A 26733-nucleotide genomic window follows, 5' to 3' on the forward strand; every position below is an offset into this window, starting at 1 on the left:
AGCAGGTTAATACACCGCCTGCAGCACCAGCATCCCATATGGGCACCAGTTTGAGACCCAGATGCTCCATTTTGGATCCTGCTCCCTGCTAATGTGCCTGGGAAAGTGGTGGCAGATGGCCCAAGTCCCTGGCCCCTGCACCCACATGAGTGGCCCAGCCCCAGCTATTGTGGCCACTGGGGAGTGAAGCAGCAGTGAAAGACCCTCCTTCCTTTGCCTCTCCTCCTCTCTGTGACTCTGCCTTTCAAATAAATAAAATACATCTTTAAAAAACGAAAACAAAAAACATAGTGAAATAACATTTCTCACCCACTAGGATGACCAATTAAAAGGACAGTAAAAGTATGGGTGAATTTGTGGAGAAAGTGGAGCCCTCATACGCTGCTGGTGGGAATGTAAAATGATGCCGGTATTGTGGAAAACAGCCTGGGAGTTCCCAAAAGGTCTAAACAAAAAGTCATCGTATGACCCAGAAATTCCACGTTAGGTTGTTTAATAAAGAGGAATGAAAACTTAGGCCCACACAGAAACGTATATGAATGTTCTTTACAGTGTTATTCCCAGTAGTCAACAAAATGGAAGCCAAAGGGCCCGCGCTGTGTAGCAGGTAGAGCCATCACCTGCAGTGCCAGTATCCCATATGGGCGCTCGTTCGAGACCAGGTTGCTCAGCTCTCTTCTGTGGCCTGGGGAAGCAGTAAAAGATGGTCCAAGTCTTGGGCCCCTGAACCCACATGGGGGAACCCCGGGGAGGCCCCTGGCTCCTGGCTTCAGACCAGCCCAGCTCTGGCCATTGCAGCCATTTGAGGAGTGAACCAGTGGATGGAAGATATCTCTCTCTCTCTCTCTCTCTCTCTCTCTCTGCCTCTGCCTCTCTGTAATTCTGCCTTTCAAATAAATAAATAAATCTTTTTAAAAAAAATGGAAATGACTCAGTGCCCACCAACTGATGAATGGATGCACAGAATGTGATATATCCATGCAGTGGGAGATTTCAGCAACAAAAAAGAATAAAGTTCTGACACATGCTATAACATGAATAAACCCCAAAAACACTAAGTGAAAGGAGCCTGACACAGAAGACCACATAGTCTATGATTCTGTTTATATGAAATGTCCAGAATAGGCAAATCTAAAAAAGCAGACAGCAGATTAACAGTCACCAGGGGCTAGGGTAGGGAGCAATATTAAACAACTGCTAATGGGTATAGGATTTCCTTTTGGAGTGATGAAAATCTGCTAAAATTGAATGTACTAATGCTTGCACAGCTCTGAATATACTGCATACCATTGAACTTGTGAGAAAATTGAATGGTGTATGAATTGTATCTCAATAAAGCTATTACAGTTAAAACAAAAGAACCTGACAAGATTTAATAGGAAGGACTGAAACCAACACACAATAAACTGAGTTTAACCCATACCACTTGCAGTAAATCGAAACATGTTACTGAACCTTTTATGACCAACTTTTTGTTTAAGTGGATCTAAATGAGAGAGTGTAGATGCAAATGTTAAATGAATTAATATTCATGGGACACATTATAACTGCTTAGCTACTTTATTTTTATTATTATTATTATTATTTGACAGAGTTACAGACAGTGAGAGAGAGAAAGACAGAGAGAAAGGTCTTCCCTTCGTTGGTTCACTCCCCAAATAGCCGCAACTACTTTTAAACTATAATAGCAGCAGGCATTTGGCCCAATGGTTAAGACTCCACTTGAGATACCTGTATCCCATATTAGAGTGCCTGTGTTCAAGTCCCGACTCTCTAATTCTGGTTTCCTGCTGATGTGTATACAGGGGGCAGCAGGTGATGGCTCAAGTAGCTGGGTCCCTGCCACACACATGGGAGGCCAAGATTGAACTCCCAGTTCCTGGCTTCAGCGTGACCATAACTCAGGGTATTGTGGGCATTTTGGAAGTGTGTGTGATAAATGTAAAAAAGATATGTAATTATAATATTCATTAAAATTGTATCAAAGAAGAATCCTATTCAAGATGTATAATGATTAGTTTCATATGGCCATTGTTAGAAGAGGAGCTCTTGATTTACCCATTTTACTAGTGGTCAATTCTAAATGTTAGTTACGAAGAATTAAAATATATTATTTGAATCAACCTAGGCATGCAAATTGAACTGTTAATTAAACTCATGAGCCCTATAGCTCTCTATACTTGTTTCTTAATAAGTTTTATTGAGATAACAGTAGGAATTCTTCACTCCTCATTTGGGAAGTACTGGTGGATTAGGATCAAGGATGACAAGCATATGAGAGGTTTAGTTTTTCCATGTGGCCCATATTGGCCAGGTGGAATTGGGTTGAAGTCACTGAGTGATAGAATTAAGCAGGGCTTAATCATCCCTCCCAGAAGGCAGAGGGTAATCACTGAGAGAGAGAAGATGGAACCAAACCAGGAGGTGTCCTGCAGCGGGAGGCAAGGCAGAAGGTAGTGTGCTTATGTCGTTAGTGTGGGGGAGTGGGTTTGAGGTTTAAATGAGTAGTGCGAAAAGGCTGAATGTTTACTTTCCTTATCTGTTTTTCTTGTACTTATTATCGGGTTCTTGGGAGTAAATGAGAGGGAAGGGGGAAAACAGCATAAAGACAGAGGTTAGGGAAAGAAATTAAAGACCTTGATTATCTACAAAAGTAGCCCCTGATAAATTGAGAACTAATCATAATTCAGAATCAGATAACATTGTCCGAGCAGTATAAATCAGCACAAGTTACTGTTTATGTTGAATTGCATATTTACAAATCCTTGGAAACCAAAGCTGAGTACAACAAAGAGGTGAGAAATGAAGATTATTTTTATTTTACACATTTTTTAAGATTAAAGCCAGACACAAGACAGAAGTAGAAAGGCACATTGATTTCAGAGTTGCTGTGAATTTTGCGTTTTGGAGTCTTTACATAGTAACTTTCTTTGGAAGAGAAAAAGGTCTGAAAGAAAGTGTGGCTACTTTATGATGTGGAAAATTGAGTGGTGGTGTGCTTATGTGACTAATGGGGGCAAAAGCTGCTAAAACGCCTTTGCATGAGCTCATCGGGCCTCCCCATAAAAGGGGGAGCCTTTTGGCCATGTGTCCTGACTGACTGTTTCTCAGCAAGACTCCGGCAGCTGGTTTAGATTAGATTTCCTCTGCCAAAGATTTCATAATCAAATGTGTAGGAAAAAATTGTCCTACTTTATAAAATTGTCCATTACTTTATGTTTTGTAATGTCTGACTTGGGATTAGCAATCAAGCAGAATATGGTAGAATATCCCTGTCGCTTTCCCCAGCGCTCCATTTTACTTGGACCAGATGTGGAGTAATTCTGAAGCTTACTTAACTCTTTGTGAGACAGCTAATGTTTAATTGGCATGTTAGCTCTATGGGAATCAGCGCAGTAAACACGTTCTCAGGGTATTCTTCATGGACCCTTGAGGATTCCCCTTCTCAAGGGTTCTGTAGATTTAAAGCTGTTTTCGTAATAATACTGTTATTTGCTTTTGTCACTGTGTTGACATTTGCACTGAGGTTGTGTAGATTCAAGGCAGTAGGCGCCAAGCTGCTTGTTGTAGCATACTCCAGTATCCTAGTAGTGATTGTATTCTTCCCCACACAGACTTGCAGAGGGAAAATGCCGGCTTAACCTCAAAATGTCTTTGTTGGAATAATGAAAATTATTTTTTTATTGTTTTTTTTTTCCACCTTCCCAAAGAGACTTTTTCACATAGCTGAAGTGCAAAACATAGCTGACCGTGTTTAATAAGCACAATCAAGGTTTTAACCACAGAATGTCTACAAGAATTATAGCTTTGAAAAATACAACCAATTTTTATATTTCAAAAATATCTGAACTCAAATAAATTAATTTCTGAAAAAGTACACTTCTCGTACTATTGGTTTGGCTTTTACTCTGGTTAAACTCTCGTGCAGTAACACCTAAAGGAGGCGCCGCCCCGGACAGCTCCGTGGCGCTCCTGCTGCAGGGCAGGACTCCCGTCCAGACGGACGGGGACATGCAGTAGTAAAACAGCTTCCTCAGAAATAACAGGAGTTCATCACAGACTGAGCCTCTCACCGCTTGTCTCAGTGCAGCCGAATAATGAAAATTATTTAATCTTGACCCTTGTGTGCTCATCTTTAATATTCCCTAGTCAGAAATGGAAAGGGCTCATAGAACACTTCTACAGCATGCTGAAGTGTGATCCGATTGCTGTCTCAAGGAAGAACACGTGGACTGAGTTGTGAGCTCAACCCGATGTGTTTTTCATGGAATACCCCTTTGTTATTATTTTGAAAGTTTTATTTGAAAGGCAGAGAGACAGAGTGAGGTCTTTTATCCACTGTTTCACTCCAAATGCTGCAGTGGCCAAGGCTGGGCCAGGCCAAAGCCAAGAGCTTGAACTACATCTAGGTGTCTCGTATAGGTGGCAGGAACCCAAGTTCTTGGGCCATCATGTCTGCCTCCCAAGCACGTTTGCAGGAAGCTGGATCAGAGCAGAGGCGGGACTCAATTCTGGACACTCTGATATGGGTTGTAGGCTTAACCCACTGCACCACAACACCCACCCTAAAACACCGTTTTTTACTTCAAAGGACGACTGACTGACCAACTGTGGTTAGTCAGACTTGAGTATTTGTAAGATATTTTCTCTACAATGATCAAATGAGTCTGTCACTTAAAAAAACATTAACATGGCCGGCGCTGTGATGCAGCAGGTTAACGCCCTGGCCTGAACTACTGGCATCCCATATAGGCGCTGGTTCGAGACCAGGCTGCTCTACTTCCGATCCAGCTCTCTGCTATGGCCTGGGATAGCAGTAGAAGATGGCCCAGGTCCTTGAGCCCCTGCACCTGCGTGGGAGACATGAAAGAAGCTCCTGGCTCCTGGCTTCGGATCGGTGCAGCTCCAGCCATTGCTGCCAATTGGGGAATAAACTGGCAGATGGAAGACCTCTCTCTCTTTACCTCTCCTCTCTGTGTAGCTTTGACTTTCAAATAAATAAATAAATCTTAAAAAAAAAAATTAACAGTATTTGTTGCCCCTGATAAAATTCTAGCTTCCAAGTGAAAATTAAAATTCTGGAAAACTTGTTCTGCTACTGGGATCTTGACCCCTCCCTGATAGGTATTTTTATGATGAGATTAGTGGTGACATTATTGAGTGCAACTTTTCCACCTTTTTCTTATCTGGGATATGTACCTAGCTCTATGAACAAATATTTTCTAAATGACCAGTATATGGTGTTACATAATCATGCATGGGTAAAAAAACATCTGTTCAAAGTAGAAGAGAGACCAGAGGATTTGGGTTTGTGTCCTCAGACCAAAAAGTGCAAGCCATTAGTTCAATTATGGCTACACGTTTTGGGGAGCTTTTAATGATACAAGGTTGCCTAGGTTAGTTATATAGTTATATCTGATGTTTTTCAGGACCTGAACCAGACATGAATGTGTTTTCAAAGCTGTGCACCAGGTGATTCTAGTGAACAGCGGGAGTGAGAGGCGCACTAATTAACTTGGCTGACCCAAATTGGCAGCATTGAAGAAAGTACCTCTTCCTTGAGAATGTACCTTTTGTCCTAGTTATCACTAGTGACTCACAACCAAAGGAGATGTAAAGGAACATCCATTTGCTCTTAGAATGTCTTATTCTTCTTTATTTAAAGATTTATTTATTTATTTGAAAGGCAGAGTGAAAGAGGGAGGGAAAGACAGAGATTTTCAACCCACTAGTTCACTCTCTATATGACCACAACAGCCAGTTTTGGGTCAGGTTGAAGCCAAGAGCCAGGAAGTCCATCCTGGTCTCCCACATGGGTGATAGGGACCCAAGTACTTGGACCATCATCTGCTGCCTTCTCAGGCACGTTGTTAGGAAGCTGGTTCAGAAGTAGAGTAGCTGGAACTCCAGCCAGCACTCCAGTATGGGATGCTGGCCTCATAGGTGTCAGCTTAACCTGCTGTACCACAGTAACACCTCTTTAGTTGTCTACTTTCCAGGTAGCTATTAGAATGAAGATAGGAACCAGTAAATCTATAGAAAAACGTTATAGGTATGCAGCCTGTAACAAAGCTGAGAATAAGCTCCGGTATTTATTGCTGGGCTTTTTTTGGTTTTTTTTTTTTTGTGGATTTTTTTAATAAGATTTTAGTTACTTGAAAGTCAGATTTACAGAGATACAGAGATCTTTCATCACTCCCCAAGTGGCTGCAGCAGACAGGGTTGGACAGGCAGGAGCCAGGAGCCAGGAGCTTCTTTCAAGTCTCCCACCTGGGTGCAGGGGCCCAAGCACTTGGGCCATCCTCTGCTGCTTTTCCAGGCACATTAGCAGGGAGGTGGATTGGAAGTAGAGTGGACAGGACTCAAACCAGCACCCAAATAGGATGTCAACGTTGCAGGCGATGGTTTTACCCAACATGCCACAACGCTGGCCCTGTTTATTACTATTTGATATGCATTCCACACCTAGTTTTTTTTTTTTTTTAATCTTCTGTGGAAAGCAGCATTTTGTGAACTACTCTATAAATACTACTATGTCTCCTTATGTTGGTTAACTTCACATTTCTTAAAACTAAGGGAAGTATTTTTATAAGTGAATAGATTATTAAATGGTTGTCATAAAACAAACTATTGAATAGTTTGGTGATCTTTTGTAAAATTACATTTTTTTACAGTTTTTTCACATGTCTACTATTATGTTACTTTTTAAAAAAAGATTTATTTTCATTTATTTGAAAGGCAGAGTTACAGACAGAGATAGCGAGAGGTCTTCTATCCACTGGTTCAATCATCAGTTGGCCAGGGCTAGGCCAGGCAAGGTAGGAGACAGGAGCTTTTTCTGGGTCTCCCACGTGGTTGCAGGGGCCCCAATACTTGGGCCATCCTCCTCTGCTTTCCCAGGGCATTAGCAGGGAGCTGAATCAGAAGTGGAACAGCTGGGACTTGAACTGTTGCCTCTGTGGGATGTTGGCACAGTAGGCCAGGTAGTGGCTTAATCCACTCCACCACAATGCTGGCCTCCATTTGGGGAGGGTAGTTTTATTGGCATATAATGCACATACATATAATTCATCCATTTGAAGTCATAAGATTCTTTTTTTAAAACAAGGTTTTGTTTTGTTTTTTGTTTTTTTTTTTTAAGATTTTATTTATTTATTTGAGAGGTAGAGCTACAGTGAGAGGGAGAGACAGAGAAAAAGGTCTTCTTTTCATCGGTTTACTCCCCAAATGGCCAGTCTGAAGCCAGGAGCTTCTTCTGGGTCTCCCATGAAGGTGCAGGGGCCCAAACGCTTGGGCCATCTTCCATGGCTTTCCCAGGCCATAGCAGAGAGCTGGATCAGAAGAGGAGCAGCTGGGACTAGAACTGGTGCCTATATGGGATGTTGGTGCCGCAGGCGGAGGATTAACCTACTGCACCATGGCACCGGCCCCTGAAGTCATAAGATTCTGGGTTGTGCAGCTGGTCTGAATGCCTACCCCAGGTTTTTTTTTTTTTTTTTTTTTTTTTTGGGGGGGGGGTATATATTTTTTTTAACTTTTATTTAATGAATATAAATTTCCAGTGTACAGCTTATGGATTACAATGGCTTCCCCCTCCCATAATTTCCCTCCCACCCGCAACCCTCCCCTCTCCCCCAGGTTTTCTTATTATTATTGAGTTGTAAGAGTTCTTTCTATATTTTAGAGACAAACACTTATCAAATATATGCTTTTCAAATACTTTCTCTCTGTCAGTCTTTGTAGTTTCTTGACAATATCAGTTGAAGCACAAAATTAATTACTTTTGATCAAGTCCAATTTAACAGCTTTCTGTTTGTATCACTTGTACAGTTTGTGTTTGACTAAGAAGGCTTTGTGTAGTTTGAAATCACAAAGATTTGTTTATTTGAAAGGCAGAGTTATGGGGCAGAGACAGAAAGAGACCTTCAGTCTACTGGTTCACTATCCAAATGGCTACAACAAATAGGGATCAGTCACACCAAAGCCAGGAACCCAGAACTCCATCCTGGTCTCCCATGTGAGTGCAGGGGACCAAGTACCTGAGCCATCTTCTGCTGCTTTCCCAGGTGCTTTAGCAACAAGCTGGATCAGAATGGAGCAGGGGCCAGCACTGTGGCACAGTGGGTAAAGCCACCACCTGCAGTGCCGGCATCCCATATGACACCGGTTCAAGTCCCAGCTGCTCCACTTCCAATCCAGCTCTCCCTTTTTTTATTTTTTATATAAATTTTATTAATTTTTTTTCTCTTTTTTATGGCCTGGAAAAGCAGTAGAAGGTGGCCCAAGTGCTTGGACCATGTGGGAGACCCGAAAGAATCTCCTCGCTCCTGGCTTCGGATCAGCACAGCTCCAGCTGTTGAGGCCGATTGGGGAGTGAACCAGTGGATGGAAGACACCTCTCTCTCTGCCTCTCCTTCTCTCTCTGTGTAACTCTGACTTTCAAATAAATAAATAAAACTTAAAAAAAAGCAGAGTAGCCGGGACTTGATCCTGCACCTTACAGGATGCCAGTCCCAGGCTGTAGCTTAACCCTCTGTGCCACACATTCTAAAACTTATACTTCAGTTCTTATATTTTGATCTCTTATCCATTTGGAGTTAGTTTTTGTATATGGTGTGATGTATGGGTCAAACTTCATTTGTTTGCATGTGAGTACCCAGTTACCACAGTACCATTCACTGAAAAGACTATTCTTTCCCCCATTTAACCCTCTGGTTCTCTGTCAAAAATCAGCTGATCATAAATCTGAGGGTTTGTTTCTGGAATCTCAGTTTTATAGCTTTGCAGTAAGTTTTGAAATCAGAAAGTGTGAATTCTTTTTTTTAAAAGATTTGTTTATTTATTTGAAAGTCAGAGTTACACAGAGAGAGGAGAGGGAGAGGGAGAGAGAGAGAGAGAGAGAGGTGTTCCATCCGCTGGTTCACTCCCCAATTGGCCACAATGGCCAAAGCTGGGCCTATCAAAAGCCAGGAGCTTCTTCCGGGTCTCCCACGTGGATGCAGGCACCCAAGCACTTGGGCCATCCTCCACTGCTTTCCCAGGCCACAGCAGAGAGCTGGATCGGAAGTAGAGCAGCCGGGATACGAACCAGCATCCGTATGGGATGTGGTGCTTCAGGCCAGGGCATTAACCCGCTGTGTCACAGTGCCAGCCCCAGAAAGTGTGAATTCTTAAGTTTTGTTCTTTTTTTTTTTTTCCAAGATTGTTTTGCAGATTCTGAGTCCCTTGTATTTATATGAATTTTGGAATCAGCCTGTCATTTTCTGGGGTAGGGGGAAGGCAGCTGAAATTTTAATAGAGATTGTGTTGAGTGTGTGGATCAACCTGGAGAATATTGCCATTTTAATAATTTAAATCTGGGCTGGCATTGTAGCTCAGTAGGTTGGGCTGCTTGCAACACCAGCAACCCATATGGGTGCCCATTTGAATCCTAGCTGCTCTGCTTCCAATCCAACTCCCTGCTGGTGTGCCTGGGAAGGGAACAGAGGATGGACCAAATACTTGTGTTGGGAAACCCAGATGAAGCTCCTAACTCCTGGTTTTGGCCTGGCTCAGACTGGGCCATTGCGGTCATTTAGAGAATGAACCAGCAAATGGAAGATCTCTCTGTCTTTCTGTCTCTCCCGCACTCTCTCTCTCTCTCTCTCTCTCTCTCTAACTCTGCCTTTAAATAAATATTAAATAATTTAAATCTTCCAGTTCCTGACACAGGGTGTCCTTTATAAATTTAGCTGTTCTTTCTTTCACTATTGTTTTGTAACTTTCAAAGTATAAATTTTATCTTGTTAAATTTATGTCTAGATATGTTTTTATTTTCTTTTTTTTTTTTATTTATTTTTGACAGGCAGAGTGGACAGTGAGAGAGAGACAGAGAGAAAGGTCTTCCTTTTGCCGTTGGTTCACCCTCCAATGGCCGCCACGGTAGCGCGCTGCGGCCGGCGCACCGCGCTGATCCGGTGGCAGGAGCCAGGTGCTTATCCTGGTCTCCCATGGGGTGCAGGGCCCAAGCACTTGGGCCATCCTCCACTGCACTCCCTGGCCACAGCAGAGAGCTGGCCTGGAAGAGGGGCAACCGGGACAGGATCGGTGCCCCGACCGGGACTAGAACCCGGTGTGCCGGCGCCGCAAGGCGGAGGATTAGCCTACTGAGCCGCGGCGCCGGCCTAGATATGTTTTAGTTTGATGCCACTACAAATGAAATTGTCTTCTTAGTTCCTTTTGGGATTGATCACTATTAATGTGTTCAATCAATGCAATGACTTTTGTGTATTGATTTTGAATCCTGCAACCTTGCCAAATTCCCTTATTAGTTCTAGTAAGTGTGGATTTCTTCAGACTTTCTCTATAGAAGATCATGTTTTTCACAGATAGTTTTACATCTTCCCTTTCATCTGAGTGGCATTTATTTATTTATTTATTTATTTCTTGCCTAATTGCCCTGGCTAGAGCCTCCAGGACAGTGTTAATAGAAGTAGCCTAACTGGACAGCCTTGTCTTGTTCTTGGTGTTAAGGGGAAAACATTCAGTCTTTTACCATTAAATAGGTTAGTTGTATGTTTCTCATAGATACCTTTTATCAGGTGGAAGTTTTCTTCTATTCCATATCTTGTTTTTTTTTGTTTTTTGTTTTTTGTTTTTTGTTTTTTTTTGACAGGCAGAGTTAGACAGTGAGAGAGGAGAGAGAGAGAGACAGAGAGAAAGGTCTTCCTTCCTTCTTTTGGTTCACCCCCAAATGGCTGCTATGACCAGCGCGTTGTGGCCAGCACACTGCGCCGATCCGAAGCCAGGAGCCAGGTGCTTCCTCCTGGTCTCCCATGCAGGGGCAGGGCCCAAGCACTTGGGCCATTCTCCACTGCACTCCCGGGCCACAGCAGAGAGCTGGACTGGAAGAGGAGCAACTGGGACAGAATCCAGCATCCCAATCGGGACTATAACCCTGGGTGCCCGCGCTGCAGGCGGAGGATTAGCCAAGTGAGCCACAGCGCCAGCCTTCCATATCTTTTTTTAAAAAAGATTTATGTATCTATTTGAAAGGCAGAATTACAGAAAGGCAGAGCCAGAGAAAGAGAGAGAGATCTTCCATCCATTGGTTCACTCCCCAACTGACCGCAAGGGCCAGAGATGGGCTGACCTGAAGCCAGGTCCCGGGAGCTTCTTCCATGTCTCCCACATGGATGCAGGAGCCCAAGCACCCGGGCTATCTTCTGCTTTCCCAGGCTATAACAGAATTGGATTAGAAGTGGAGCATCCAGGACTCGAACCAGCGCCCATATGGGATGCTGGCACTTCAGGCAGCTGATTTACCTGCAGTGCCACAAAGTGAGCCCCTATTCCATGTATTTGAGTGTTTTTTACTCATGGAAGTGCTTTTATTCTCTGAGACTGTGATCACATTTTCTTGGGAATATATCTGTTATCTTACCTGATTTTTGGATGTTAAATAAACCTTGCACTTCTGGGATAAAATCTCAATTCGGTTTACTAGTATTTTGATGAAGATTTGTCTGTATTCGTTAAATATATTGGTCTGCAGTTTTCTTGTGATAGCTTTGGTTTTGGTATTAGAGTGTTACTAGCCTTTTAGGTTGAATTCAGAAGTGTTCCTTTCCGTCCAATTTTCTTGGAAGAGTTTGTGAAGATTTGACATTAATTCTTCTTCACATATTTGGTACAGTTCACCAGCAAAGCCATCTGGGCTTGGAATTCCTTTTTTAAAAAAAGAACTTCTTTTACATTGATTTTATTTATTTGTTTATTTTAGTTTGAAAGAATGACAGAGAGGGAGAGTTAGAGAAAGATCTTCCATCTGCTGGTTCACTCCCCAAATGTTTGGGTCTTGAGCCAGGCTGAAGTCAGGAGCCAGGAACTCTATCTTTGTCTCTCGCATGGGTGGCAGAGACCCAGTTACTTAGACCGTCTGCTGTTGCTTTTCCAGGCATGTTAGCAGGGAGCTGGGTCAGAAGTAGAATAGCCAGAATTCAAACCAGCACAGCAATATGAGATGCCAGCATTGCAGGTGGTGGCTTACCCCGCTGTACCACAACACCAGCCCCAGACATTTTTTTTTAAGACTTATTTATTTTGGGCCAGCGCCGTGGCTCAGTAGGCTAATCCTCCGCCTTGCGGCGCCGGCACACCAGGTTCTAGTCCCAGTCGGGGCACCGATCCTGTCCCGGTTGCCCCTCTTCCAGGCCAGCTCTCTGCTGTGGCCAGGGAGTGCAGTGGAGGATGGCCCAAGTGCTTGGGCCCTGCACCCCATGGGAGACCAGGAGAAGCACCTGGCTCCTGCCATCGGAACAGCGTGCCAGCCGTGGCGGCCATTGGAGGGTGAACCAACGGCAAAAGGAAGACCTTTCTCTCTATCTCCCTCTACTGTCCACTCGGCCTGTCAAAAAAAAAAGACTTATTTATTTATTTGAAAGGCAAAGTTACAGAGCGAGGGGAAAAGAGGTGGAGACACAGAGAGAGAAATCTCCCATCTGCTGGTTCACTCCCCAAATGGCCACAACAGCCAAGGGTGGGCTAGGCTGAAGCCAGAAGCCAAGAGCTAAATCCAGGTCTCCCACCTGGGTGCAGGGGCCCAAGTACTTGGGGAATCTTCCACTGCATTTCCCAGGCCATTAGCAGGGAGCTGGATTGAAGTGGAACACCCAGGACTTGAAGTGGCGCCCATATGAGATGCTGGTGCTGCAAGCTGGTCTCAGGGCCAGCTTTTATTCCTGTACTCTTTTCCATTCAGTAAAGGGAATTTTTCCAGTTACACATTTGTGTCCAGGTTTTTCTGTGAATGTAAATTTTTAACTTAACTACCAAGGGACACAATTGCTAGGTTGTATTGTGGTGCACAACAGAGCCCCCAGCTGAGCTTATTCAAGAATTCCATGTGTAGGTATAAAGGTGTGCAGTGAAGCAGGGTTTGTTTAAAGTGAAGGAAAAGTGCAGGTAGGAGAGAAAGAGAGAGAGAGAGAGAGATAATGAACAAAAAGCCAAAACACAAAAAAGATCCCCTCAAGAATATTAGGGCCAACCTTTTATACCATCAGAGGCATAGGGAGTGGTACCCAGGGTGACAGATAATTGAATATTCACAAGGAGGTAGGGCTTGAGTGTCATTCATTTCTGTGCCCTTTCCTGGAAATATTAGAAGTGTCGTAAGAACAAGTGCATGATAGGAGTGGAAGTGCTAGTCATGATAGTTTTATTATGACCTCAGTAGGTCGTGTGGGGTCATACCCTGTAGCCATATTGAATAGTTCTAGTTAGCACTGGTTCTAAGTTTGCAGCTTTGTGGAACTTGTGGTTTCCGCTACTTGGGAAAAGCAGTCAGGAGGGTGGGCCCTGGTGGTGCACGGAAGGCAGATTTGTGTGGTATGCATAAAGTGTGGTGCAGACTATTCTGTCATGCATTTGCAGGCCACAGCCACTGCACAGGCCAACCAGAGCTGTCTCGCTGAGAGTTGGCCAGAGCTATCAAAATGCAGATCAGCTGGAGCTGTCAGAGTGCAGCCTGTGTTCCTGTGGATCACCTGGGCATCAAACCTTAGCTCCTCTCTCCAGTTACCTATCTGCCCACATCAATATGGTTAGAGATGTTTATTTTTGTAAGAAACTACCCTATCTTCCAAAATGACCATACCATTTTATCCCACCAGCCGTGCACAAGGGTTCCTATTGTCCTACATCCATTTCAGCACTTGGTGTTCCTTGTGGTTTTTATTTTAGCCATGGGAGTAGGTGTTTGGTTTATCTTTTTTTTTTTTTTTTTTAATTCTTTCCCCCAGAAACCTTTTATTTAAGGAATGCAAACTTCATGCATTTTATAAATACAACTTTAGGAACATAGTGATTTTTCCCACTGTACCCACACTCCCACCCTTCTTCCTCCTCCCTCTCCTATTCCCATTCTTATTTGTTATTTTTAAGATTCATGTATTTCAGGCCGGCGCCGTGGCTTAACAGGCTAATCCTCCGCCTTGCGGCGCCGGCACACCAGGCTCTAGTCCCGGTTGGGGCGCCGGATTCTATCCTGGTTGCCCCTCTTCCAGGCCAGCTCTCTGCTGTGGCCCGGGAAGGCAGTGGAGGATGGCCCAAGTGCTTGGGCCCTGCACCCGCATGGGAGACCAGGAGAAGCACCTGGCTCCTGGCTTCGGATCAGCGAGATGTGCCAGCCGCAGCAGCCATTGGAGGGTGAACCAACAGCAAAAAGGAAGACCTTTCTCTCTGTCTCTCTCTCACTATCCACTCTGCCTGTCCAAAAAAAAAAAAAAAAGATTCATGTATTTATTTGAAAGGCAGAGTTAGAGAGAGCAAATTTTCCATCCATTGGTTTAATCCCAGAATGACCACAATGAATATTAGGCTGGGCCAGGCCAAAATCAGGAGCCTGGAAATCCATCTGGGTCTCCCACATGGGTGCAGGGGCTCAAGGATCTGTACCATCTTCTGCTGCTTTCCCAGGTACATTAGCAGGGACCTGGGTCAGAAGTGGAGTAGGCCGGCGCCGCAGCTCAATAGGCTAATCCTCCGCCTTGCGGCGCCGGCACACCGCGTTCTAGTCCCGGTCGGGGTACCGATCCTATCCCGGTTGCCCCTCTTCCAGGCCAGCTCCCTGCTGTGGCCCGGGAAGGCAGTGGAGGATGGCCCAAGTTCTTGGGCCCTGCACCCCATGGGAGACCAGGAGAAGCACCTGGCTCCTGCCATCGGACCGGCGCGGTGCGGCGGCCATTGGAGGGTGAACCAACGGCAAAGGAAGACCTTTCTCTCTATCTCTCTCTCTCTCACTGTCCACTCTGCCTGTCAAAAATTAAAAAAAATAAAAAAATAAAAGAAGTGGAGTAGCTGGGACTTGTGCTGGTACCCATATGGGATGCCAGTGTCACAGGCAGCAGCTTAACCAGCTATGCCACAACCCCAGCCAGGGTATCTCATTTTAATTTAAGGTCCTCTCATAATATATGATTTTGAGTATCTTCTAAAATGCTTGTTTACAAACTGTTTTTAGCTTGTTGATGAGGCATATGCTCATATCTTTTGCCACCCTCTTTTATTTCCTGTTTTCCCTACTCTACCAATTCTTTTTTGTGTGTAGTAAAAATCACTTAACCGTGATTAAGTGTATAGTACAGCAGTGTCAGCTGTATGCACTGTGCCGTGCAACTGATCGCTGGAGCTTTTTCATCTTGCAAAACTGAAACTGTCTACCCATTGAGTCACAGGGCTGCATTTTCCCCTCTTTCCCAAACCCTGCTAACCACAAAACCTGCTGTTTCTATGAATTTGTCTACTTTGGATACCTAATATAAGTAGAATCATGCAGTATTTGTGGTTTTCTGACTGGCTTTTTTCACTCAGCATAATATCTTCAAGATCCATCTGTATGTATATTATGGCATATATATGGTATATTATGGTATATTATGATGGAGTTTCCTCCTTGAGGCGTTTTCCTTTCTGTGTGTATATGCCAAATCGTCTTTATCCACTCTTCTGTCAAAGCACGTGCAGGTTGCTGTTGTAGATAATGCTGCAGTGAACGTGGGGATGCTGTTTGCGGTTCTTTTAGACTGTACCTAGATGTGAGAGAGGCAGGCATCTGAACAGTGTTTAAGATGCAATGTGGGCCGGCGCCGTGGCTCAACAGGCTAATCCTCCACCTTGCGGCGCCGGCACACCAGGTTCTAGTCCCAGTCGGGGTGCCGGATTCTGTCCCGGTTGCCTCTCTTCCAGGCCAGCTCTCTGCCATGGCCCGGGAAGGCAGTGGAGGATGGCCAAAGTGCTTAGGCCCTGCACCCTATGGGAGACCAGGAGAAGCACCTGGCTCCTGCCTTTGGATCAGCGCAGTGCGCCTGCCGCAGTGCACCAGCCACAGCGGCCATTGGAGGGTGAATCAACGGCAAAAGGAAGACCTTTCTCTCTCTCTCTCTTTCTCTCACTATCCACTCTGCCTGTCCAAAAAAAAAGATGCAATGTGGAATACGTGCAACCCCAATATCACAGTGTCTTGATTCAAGTGCCACCTGTGCTTCTGAGTCAGCTTCCTGCTCACGACACCCACCCTGGGGTGCAGCAGGTGAGGACTCCAGCGCCTGGGTTCCTGGCACCCGCATCAGAGACCTGGATTGAGGTCCAGGCTTCTGCTTTCGGCCTGGCCCGGCTCCAGCATTTAGGGCGTGAACTTGCAGTTTGAATTATCAGTCCTTCATCAGATATGTGTTGTACAAACATTTCCTCCCTGATGTCTTGTCATTCTCTTAACAGTGGTTGCACAGAGCAATTCTTTTAATTTTTATGAAATTCCAGTTGTCAATTCTGTGGTTTTTGGTTTAAGATCTTTTCAGGTAACTACCTTTTTCTACAACGTTATCTTCTAGAAATTTTAGTTTTGTGTTCAGTATTTAGCTCTAAGATCCATTTTGAGTTAATTTTTGTGAAACGTATGAGGTCTGTGTCTAGATTTATTTTTTGCATGTATTGCCTGACGGTTTCCAGCACCATTTATTGAAGAGACTATTCTTTCTCCATTGAATTGCCTTTGCTCTTTTGTCAAAGAGCAGTTGACTCTTTATATGGGTCTGTGTCTGGGTGCTAGTCTGTTCCCCTGATCAAATTGTCTGTTCTTTTGCCAATTCCACACTGTCTCAAGTACAGTAGCTTTAAGTCAGACTTAAAGTTGAGTAGTGCCAGCACTTCACTTTTTGTTCTCAATATTGTGCTGGCTATCTGGATTTTTTGCTTTCCCGATGAGCTTTAAAATCAGTTTGTCAGTATCTACAAAATAACTTGTTGGGGTGTAGCTGGGATTGCAGTGAATTTGTAGATCAAAGTGGAGAGAATTTATATCTTAATATGGAGTCTTGGGGCCGGCGCCATGGCTCACTTGGTTAATCCTCTGCCGGCGGCACCGACATCCCATATGGGCGCCGTTTCTAGTCCTGGCTGCTCCTCTTCCAGTCCAGCTCTCTGCTGTGGCCCTGGAAGGCAGTGGGAGGATGGCCCAAGTGCTTGGGCCCCTGCACCCGCATGGGAGACCAGGAAGAAGCACCTGGCTCCTGGCTTCAGATCAGCGTAGTTCCGGCCATAGCGGCCATTTGGGGGGGGTGAGCCAACAGAAGGAAGATTTGTCTCTCTGTCTCTCTCTCTCAGTGTCTAACTCTATCTGTCAAATTAAAGAAAAAAAAATGGAGTTTTTCCACCCATGAACATGAAATATCTTTCCATTTATTTAGAACTTTGAAATCTTTTGTCAAAAAAAAAAAAAAAGAAATCTTTTGTCAAAGTTTTACGTTTTGTTTTTTTTTTAAAGAGATTTATTTATTTGAAAGGCAGAGTTACAGAGAGAGAGGGAGAGTTAGAGAGAGATCCACTGGTTCACTCTCCAAGTGGCTGCAATGGCTAGTGTTGGGGCAGTCCAAAGCCAGGAGCTTCATCCAGGTCTCCCTTGTGGGTACAGGAGCGCAAGGATTTGGGCCAAATTCTGCTGCTTTCTCAAGGTGCATTAGCAGGGAGCTGGATTTGGAAGCGTGGTGGAGAGGCCAGGATGGAAACCAGCTCCCATATGGATGTCAGCATGGCAAGTGGTGGCCTAACCTGTTACACCTCAGCGTTGGCCCTGTTTTATGGTTGTCCTCGTGTAGCACCTGTACATAATTTGTTAGATTCTGAGTATTTTATTTTTGTGTTAACTGATATAAATGATACTGTGTTTTTAATTTCAAATTCTAATTACTCAAAGAAACTGACTTTTATACATTAATTTTATATCTGGCAACCTTGCTATAATTGCTTGCTAGTTCCAGCAGTTATTTCTTTGTTTTCTTGTTTTGGTTTATTATTTGGAATTTTCTGTGTAGGCAGTCATGTCATCTGTGAACAAAGACAGTTTTACTTATTCTGAGGGTTTTTTTTTTGCATAATATTTCTTCATAGATCAAGTAATTATAGAGTCAAATGCAAATTCAGCATGGATTTTTATGCTAATACCGGCTACATTTGGTTTTGCTGTTGGTCCTTACTGGTACAGTCTGTCACCATTACTCCAGAACAGGTATTCAGTGGCTACTGCAAGCACAAGTTGCTCAGACTGAAGTTTGCCGTGCACTGACCCATCCAGTTTTTCTCTCGGGAGCATATTTTTCCTCTGAAGTTATGATTTATAATTTGCTTGTCACTTTCTAATCCAAATTATATCTTTTTGGATATGCATATCCTCTTGGGAGCATAAAAAACCCATGGGAAAGTTCATTCCAGTGTTCAGAGTGACTATGACACAGTGGTTACTTTAGGAAAACACAGAATGGTAAAGACTGGAATCTTGCTTTGAAATATACTTACCCTGAAACCACAGATGACTTTTGTAAGTTTCTGCTGAATAGCGTGAATTTGCCTCTGGCATTTTCCTCTGCTAATACCATAACTGCCTTTCTCTCTGCTCTGTCTGTGGCCCTAGGTTGGTTCACTCTGGCTCTGGATGCCGGTCCCCCTCACTTGGATCTGACCTTACCTTTGCTACCAGGACAGGCTCTCGACAGGGCATTGAGATGCATCTCTTCAGAGTGGAGACACACCGGGACCTGTCCACCTGGACCAGGACACTTGTCCAGGGTTGTCACGCTGCGGCTGAGCTGATCAAGGAGGTCTCTCTAGGTAGAGATGCTGACATTTCGTTTCTAACAGTAATTAAATGGAACTGTTATGCTTCAATTTAATTTAAAGTGAAACCATTGTCATGTGTGCCAGACTTAAAAATGTGCTAAAATATTGCTGCTAAAAGTGGTGATGATGGAAAGAAATCTGGTGTCTGTGTTTCACTGGCAGTTTTCTACGCTTGGTAGGTGGCTGTCAGCCATTTATACCCACTCTGCACCGCATGGCAATTTTCCGATTCATCATTTTAATCTGCATGTGTAAGGACTCATTTACCAAGTACTAGATGCATTGACTCTAGAGTTCAGATTTGGAATCTAAGTGTATTGGATAGACATCGTTAAAACGTGTCCATCTGACAAGTTTATGGCTACAGAAAACTAAAGGAATTAGGAGTTTCTCTTCAAAAGTTTGAAAATGTAGGCCTAATGCTTACTCAATGAGCATCTAAAAGGAAATAATCCTGGCAGTCTCTTACCATTGTGGACGCGCCCTCTTGTGGCTGGTCTATGGATTTGGGAGTCTCATCCCCTATTCAATGTAGTATTTTTGTATTTGTGTATGCATATATATTTTTTTTTCATATTGCTTTTCATTTTAACAAGAACAGAGATCATTCACAATGAAGTAGCAGTTACAGGTTTTTTTTTTTTAAGATTTATGTATTTATTCGAAAGGTAGTCACAAAGAGAAGGGGAGATCTTACATCAGCTGGTTCCTAAATTGCCACAAAAAGCCAGGAGGCTGAAACAATCCAAGTCTCCTGTGTGGGTGGCAGGGGCCCAGGCACTTGGACCATCTTCCACTGCGTTCCCAGGAGCATTAGCAGGGAGCCGGATTAGACATGGAACAGCCAGGACCTGAACTGGTACCCATATGGTATGCTGGCATTGCAAGCAACAGATAAACCATTGCACCCCAACAGCAGCCTCATAATTACAGTTTCTAACGTGGTTTTATTTACCTTGGCCATCTTGGTTGTATATCAGTTTACTTACTTTTGCTCTCTTGTTTTCTATGTATTTTATTTTATAAATCTAGTTTTATAAAATTTATATTAAAAAAGAGGAAATGTTCCAAGAACAGCAATTTTGTGAGTTTTTCTTTCTTTGTGCTACTTCTGTAGAACCACATGAGCAACATTTCCAGGAGATTCTTCTAACCCATGCAGAGACAGGCTTATTTCATTCTTTTTTTTTTTTTTTAAGACTTATTTATTTTTACTTGAAAGTCAGAGTTACACAGAGAGACAAAGAGAGAGAGAGAGAGGTCTTCCATCCGATGGTTCATTCCCCAATTGGCCACAACCACCGGAGCCACGCCGATCCGAAGCCAGGAGCCAGGAGCTTCCTCTGGGTCTCCCACGCGGGTGCAAAAACCCAAGGACTTGGGCCATCTTCCACTGCTTTACCAGGCCACAGCAGAGAGCTGGACAGGAAGTGGAGCAGCCGGGTCTCGAACTGGCACCCATATGGGATGCTGGTGCTTCAGGCCAGGGTGTTAACCCGCTGCGCCACAGCACTGGCCCCTTCTTTTTTTTTTTTTTTTTTTTTTTTAAGATTTATTTATTTGGCTGGCGCCACAGTTCAATAGGCTAATCCTCCGCCTGTGGTGCCGGCACACCGGGTTCTAGTCCTGGTCGGGGCACTGGATTCTGTCCCGGTTGCTCCTCTTCCAGTCCAGCTCTCTGCTTGGCCCGGGAGTACAGTGGAGGATGGCTCAAGTCCTTGGCCCTGCACCCGCATGGGAGACCAGGAGAAGCACCTGGCTCCTGACTTCGGATCAGCGCGGTACGCCAGCCGCAGCAGCCATTGTGGGGTAAACCAACAGAAAAAGGAAGACCTTTCTCTCTGTCTCTTTCTCTCACTGTCCGCTCTGCCTGTCAAAAAATTAAAAAATTTTTAAAAAGATTTATTTATTTATTTGAAAGTCAGAGTTACACACAGAGAGGAGAGGCAGACAGAGAGGTCCTCCATCCACTGGTTCACTTCCCAGTTGGCTGCAACGGCCAAAGCTATGCTTATCCGAAGCCAAGAACCAGGAGCTTCTTCCAGATCTCCCACGAGGGTGCAGGGACCCAAGGACTTGGACCGTCTTCCACTGCTCTCCCAGGCCATAGCAGAGAGCTGGAGAGAAGTGGAGCAGCTGGGACTTGAGCCAGTGCCCATATGGGATGCAAGCATTGCAGGCAGCAGCTTTACCCACTATGCCACAGCGCTGGACCCTAGTTTGCCTTAACTTTTTATTATTTTATCCTTTGTCTCTCGTGGTGTACCTGGGTTTGATTTCTGGCTCTGGCTCCTGACTCCAGCTTCCTGCTAATGCAGACCCTGAGAGGCAGCTCAAGTACTTGGGCCTTTGCCACCTTCATGGAAGACCTGGCTCAAGTTTTAACTCCTGGATTTTGCCTGGCCCAGTTCTGGCTGATGTTGACATTTGGAGAATGAACCAGTAGACAGGAGCTTTCTCTCTCTGTGTTAGCCAGTATGTCTCTCAAATAAATAAATAAATAAATTTAAGTTTTTTAATTAAAAAATAAGTAATGGGGCTAGTGTTGTACAGTAGATTAAGCTTGTGTTGCTGGCCTCCCATATTGAGTGCTGGCCTCCCATATTGAGTACTGGTTCAAGTCCCAGCTGCGCCACTTCTGAGCCAGCTTCCTGCTAATGTGCCTGAGAAGACAGTGAAAGATGGCCCAAGTGCTTAGGACCCTGTCCCCCATGTGGAGACAGAAAGGAGTTCCTGGCTCCAGGCTTCAGCCTTGTCTAGTCTCGGCTATTGTGGCCAGTTGAGGAGTGGACCAGCTGAAGGAAGATCTCTCTGTCTCTCCTTCTTCTCCCTTTCCTCCCCACATTCCTCCACCCGCAGTCACCCTGTCTTTAAAATAAATATTTTTTTAAAGATTTATTTACTTTTGAATAGTGACAAAGAGAGAGAGACAGAGAGAAGTCTTCCATCTGCTGGGTCACTCCTCACATGGCCACAACAGGCCAAGCAAAGCCAAAAGCTTCATCCAGGTCTCCCTTGTGGGTGGCAGGGGCCCAAATAGTTGGGCCATCTTCCACCACTTTTCCCAGGCACATTAGCAGGGAACTGGATTGGAAGTGGAGTAACCAGAGCACAAATTGCTCCCATATGGGCTGCTGGCATTGCAGGCATCAGTTTTAGCCCCTATGCAACAACACTGGCCTCATAAGTCTTTGTTGTTAAGATATGTTTATATATTTGAAAGGCAGAGAGAGAGAGAGAGAGAGAGAGAGAGATCTTCAATCCTCTGGTTCACTCCCAAAATGTCCACAATGGCTAAGTCTGGGGCAAGCCAAAGCCAGGAGCCTGGAACTCCATCCTGGTCTTCCACGTGAGTGGCAGGGACACAGTGCCTGGTCCACCTTCTGCTCCTCTCCCAGGCACACGAGGGGCCAGCATTTTGGTACAGTGGGTTAAACCACTGCCTGCAACATCAGCATCCCAAATGGACGCTGATTCGAGTACCAGCTACTCCACCTCCGATCCAGCTCCCTCCTGATGGACCTGGGAAAGTAGCAGAAGGTGTCTCAAGTACGGGGCCCCTGCCCCCCACATGGGAGACCCAATTGGAATTCCAGCTGCTGGCTTCAGCCTGGCCCAGCTCCAGCTGTTGGGGCCATTTGGAGTGTGAACCAGCAGGTGGAAGATCTCTCTCTGTAACTCTACCTTTCAAATAAATGAAATAAATATTTAAAAAAAAAAAAAAAAACTAAATGAAGTGACCAAGCTAGTTCAACTCTGATCCTTAGGTAACTTTAAGCTCAGCTCTCAAACAGCTATGCAGTAGCCAAGTCTCAGTGAGTCTCTCAGTTACAGCCCCTGTACGAGAAGAAGTGTGACTCAGTTGTTAGTGAGACAGACTTCGCCACCTTGATAGAAGGCACCTGCCAGTTCTGTGTCCTGTCAGTTCAGATGCTTCCTTTGAAAGGATTGACTGCTTGCCTTTTGCTCGGCATTGCCCTTACCTTCGATTCGCACTATCTTTTCTCTTTTTCCAAATAACAACCAAACCACATTCCTGAAAGACATCTCTGCCTTTGCTTCTTTGGTGGTTCCTTCTTCTTGCCAGCTTGAATCCTTCTTCCTATTTCCCCTTCCCTATGCAGTTTTTCCTATTCTTTAGGGCCTATCTGAAGTCCCAACTCTTCCAGGGAATTTTCCCTTGACTTTGGCCTTGTTCAGTTTGGCATTCAGTTGTACTCTATACATTCTACATCACACAGTTGGAATCTCACATTTATGCCTTTGTGTGGATGGAGTCCTTGAGGGCAAGGATCATCCCTCTTACCTCTCCAGTACCACATGCAGCTTATCCCTCCTCGCCTTGCCAGCATGAGTGCTCAACTGAGGACTGAACTGAGCCTGTTGTCATTGTCATGGTCATTTCTGCCTCATCTCAGTCAAGACGTTGGCTTCAGTAACCAACACAAAACTCACTGGAGGAGGCCCCAGATAGTTCTGAGATTGTCTAGGAAAGATCTCTTTTCACTTTGTGAAACCAGAGGCATCCCTTTCCACTTTGCCAATATTTTTACTTGTCTTCAACAGGTTGCACATTAAATGGCCAAGAGGTAAGATTCACTGTCCACTATGAGAATGGGTTCACTATCTCCAGGGAAGATGCAGGCACCAGCAGCATACTGTACCGCTACCCCTTTGAGAGGCTGAAAATGTCTGCTGATGACGGCATCAGAAATCTCTATCTGGATTTCGGTGGCCCTGAGGGAGAACTGGTAAGTGTTTCTGAAAGACACGTTTGTACTAATAGACAGTCTCGTCTCCTTTCTTCTTATGTCTTACATAGAAAATCATGATCCAGCATTTCTTCTGGATCCAGGAAATTCTTTTCAAGATGTCACTGAGTGCAGGTGTTCTTAAGTTTTGTTTAAAAACAAAAAAGTTTTGTTTTACTGTTAGGAAGGAAAAATAACCCTTCAAGAAACAGGTTTTTATTTTAAAAGTAAGATGGCTGGCGCCGCGACTCAATAGACTAATCCTCTGCCTAGCGGCGCCAGCGCACCGGGTTCTAGTCCCAGTCGGGGTGCCGGATTCTATCCTGGTTGCCCCTCTTCCAGGCCAGCTCTCTGCTGTGGCCAGGGAGTGCAGTGGAGGATGGCCCAAGTGCTTGGGCCCTGCACCCCATGGGAGACCAGGATAAGCACCTGGCTCCTGCCATCAGATCAGCGCAGCGCCGGCTGCAGCGCGCCTACCGCGGTGGCCATTGGAGGGTGAACCAATGGCAAAAGGAAGACCTTTCTCTCTGTCTCTCTCTCACTATCCACTCTGCCTGTCAAAAAAAAAAAAAAAAAAATCAAAACAAAAAACTCTATTTTAAAAGTAAGATATGAAATAACAAAGCTGGCAAGCTGAAATAGATTGTTTCCATTGCTCTTATCAGCAGTTCGCTGGGCTGAGTTAAGAGCGATTGAGTGACTTGTCTGCTACAGAAGTCTGCCGATTAAGAGAAAGGAAACCTCCACACAGCTATCAGCTTTTTTTGACTCCCTGGTCCTTTAAAGGAAATATCAACAGAAAGTCACGATTCCTCTCAGAGGGACTAAAGGCAATATATCAAGTATACTACAGAAATCATAAATTATGATAAAAGAGAAGAAATACCTTACCTCTGTTAGCAGTTTTTGTCGATATCTCAAATCTTACCATACATGAAATCTTATATCCATCCATAAAACCACTAGAGATGGGAACTTGAAAACAGTAATGTAATTAAACCTCCAGATGAGAAAGCTATGGCTAACCATCTTACTTTGAAGATTTATTTATTTATTTGAGAGGCATATTATAGACAAGAGAGGTAGAGACACAGAGAGAGAAGTCTTCCGTCCTCTGGTTCACTCCCCACATGGCCTTAATGACCAGAGCTGGGCCTATCAAAAGCCAGGAGCCAGGAGCTTCTTCTGGGTCTCCCATGTGAGTGCAGGGGCCCAAGCAGTTAGGCCATCTTCCACTGCTTTCCCAGGCCATAAGCAGAGAGCTGGATTGGAAGAGGAGCAGCCAGGACATAAACCAGCACCCATATGGGATGCCAGCACTGCAGACAGTGGCTTAACCACCGCACCGGCCCCTAAAAATCTGACTGTGAATGCTAAACCTTTAGGAGACTAAGGACAGACCATAGTCCAGGGCTTTTCAGCAGCCTGAGACATTAGTGAGAGGTAAATCCTTCTCTCTGTTAAATTAGCCAGTTATTACTATCAGTTGTCATGTAGCAAGCAAGGTGTTAAGGTTATTTTTATTTTAACCCTGCTGTGTATTTAATATATACAGTTTAGCAATAACTAGTGCTCTGTCACTTATGTTTCTGATTAGTGTTTTCCTGTAAAAGGCATAATATTAGCCTTTTCCTGGTTATCAGTGCCAAGGGTGCATACAGCCTGACTCTGGCTCTCCCTGCTCGTGAGAGTGGCAGCTGCCAGTTGGAGGCCTGTGTTTACGAAGGCATAGCTGTCCCTCCTAACAAGCCCCACGACCATCATGCCCACCACAGATCTATCGAGAGGCTTCAGAAACCACGCCCACAGATGATCATGCTTCAGCTGCCTTCCCCAGGGAAATATAGTTACAGATACAATTAGTGGTCTCCACGTACAGTGTTCTTCTTTGTTTCACATCTTCTGGTTCACTCCCCAAATGGCTCCAACAGCTAGGGCTGTGCCAGGCTGAATTGAAGATCCCAGAACGCCGTCCATATCTCCCATGTGGGTTACTTAGACCATCTTCCACTGCTCTCCCAGGTGCACTAGCAGGGAGCTGGATCAGAAGTGGAGCAGCTAGGACTCGAACCAGTGCTCCGATATGGGATGCCAATATCACAGACAGTGACCTAACCTGCTGCACCAGAATGTTGGCCCTGGCACAGTCTTTTTAAAAGTTAGAACATCCATCTAAACTTGTTTATTTCACATCTTCGCTTATTAAATTGTCTGTATAGGAGAGTGATAATTAATGTCCTTTCTTCACAGACCATGGACCTGCACTCCTGTCCAAAGCCGATTGTATTCGTGTTGCATACCTTCTTGTCGGCCAAAGTCACCCGCATGGGACTGCTTGTATGAGCAGCAAAAAAATCAGAAAAGAGCCTTGACTGTCAAAAGAAGTATTCTCACCTCAAAAAAGGAAAAAAAAAAAAAAGCACAAAAAGAAAGCTCTTTGCTCTCCCCTCCAGCACAGTGCCTTCCCATGGACCTGCAAATCGCTGCTGAACCATACTTTTCACAACCTACCTTGGCCAGATGACCCTGATGAGCTCCAAAATGAAGCTGTTGGTCGACTGTCTGGTTTCCTGATGTGGCTTCTATGTAATTAGGCTTGTTGCTCCTATTCAAAAGGGTGGCTCGTTGTTTTTCTTGTCAGGCACCATCAAGTAGCCAAGAGCTGTTTTCTTTTTCTCCTTCCTATAGGACCTCTTGTGGGTTTAGCCTCGAGCTCTTAGTGAGGACAACTCTCCCTTCCCAGGTGCTAGTGCGCAGCGCCCGTTGCCTCTCGGTCATTCCAGATAGGTCACAGGGTTTGCGGGAGTTCACTCTCCTCATCTGCCCCCTCCACCGAGGACGTCCTTGAGTCGCATCCCCAAAGGGGTCTTCATCTGTCCTGGCTCTCACTTCATCCCACCCTGGCCATCACCTCCCACCTCCTCACCAGCTTTGCTGCTCACACGTGCTAACGTTAGGACTTAGATTTTGCAAAATTTGATTTGCCTTGCCTTCCACTCCTTTCTAGTGGTGACCAAGTTGAAAAGCAAGTTGGAAACTACTGCTTTAGAAGACAAGTTTAGCTTGAGTTAAGTTTTTCTGATTTTATCTTTGGTAGGAGCCAGGGTATCTTCCACGATTTATTTTAAAAAAATCCTCATTTTCGGCTAAGCCATTTCTTATTGCTGACCAAATGTGCCTTTGGTTAGGGTGAGTGGAGCTTTATGAGTTACTCTTTCAATAACTGGGTATCACTGCCATTCCAGGGAGGTCCTCTCTTCTAGCTCGAAGAAACAGTCTCTGGGGTGGGATTCCTTATTGGTGGGGAAGAGCCAGCTTGCTTAAAGAGCAG

General features: G+C 44.7%; 1 protein-coding gene across 1 annotated transcript in view; it reads left to right on the forward strand.

Annotated features, from left to right (window-relative positions):
- Nucleotides 1-25844, forward strand: part of SNTB2 (syntrophin beta 2) — a 112895-nt gene extending 87051 nt beyond the window's left edge. Inside the window, exons 5-7 of the mRNA XM_062177740.1 lie at nucleotides 18446-18642; nucleotides 23218-23402; nucleotides 25653-25844. Of these exons, the coding sequence (XP_062033724.1) occupies nucleotides 18446-18642; nucleotides 23218-23402; nucleotides 25653-25745 (475 nt within the window). The 3' untranslated portion in view covers nucleotides 25746-25844. The remainder of the gene's footprint in view (nucleotides 1-18445; nucleotides 18643-23217; nucleotides 23403-25652) is intronic.
- The last annotated feature ends 889 nt before the right edge of the window (nucleotides 25845-26733 follow it).

Source organism: Lepus europaeus, chromosome 19 (assembly GCF_033115175.1).
Source record: "Lepus europaeus isolate LE1 chromosome 19, mLepTim1.pri, whole genome shotgun sequence".
NCBI lineage: Eukaryota > Metazoa > Chordata > Mammalia > Lagomorpha > Leporidae > Lepus > Lepus europaeus.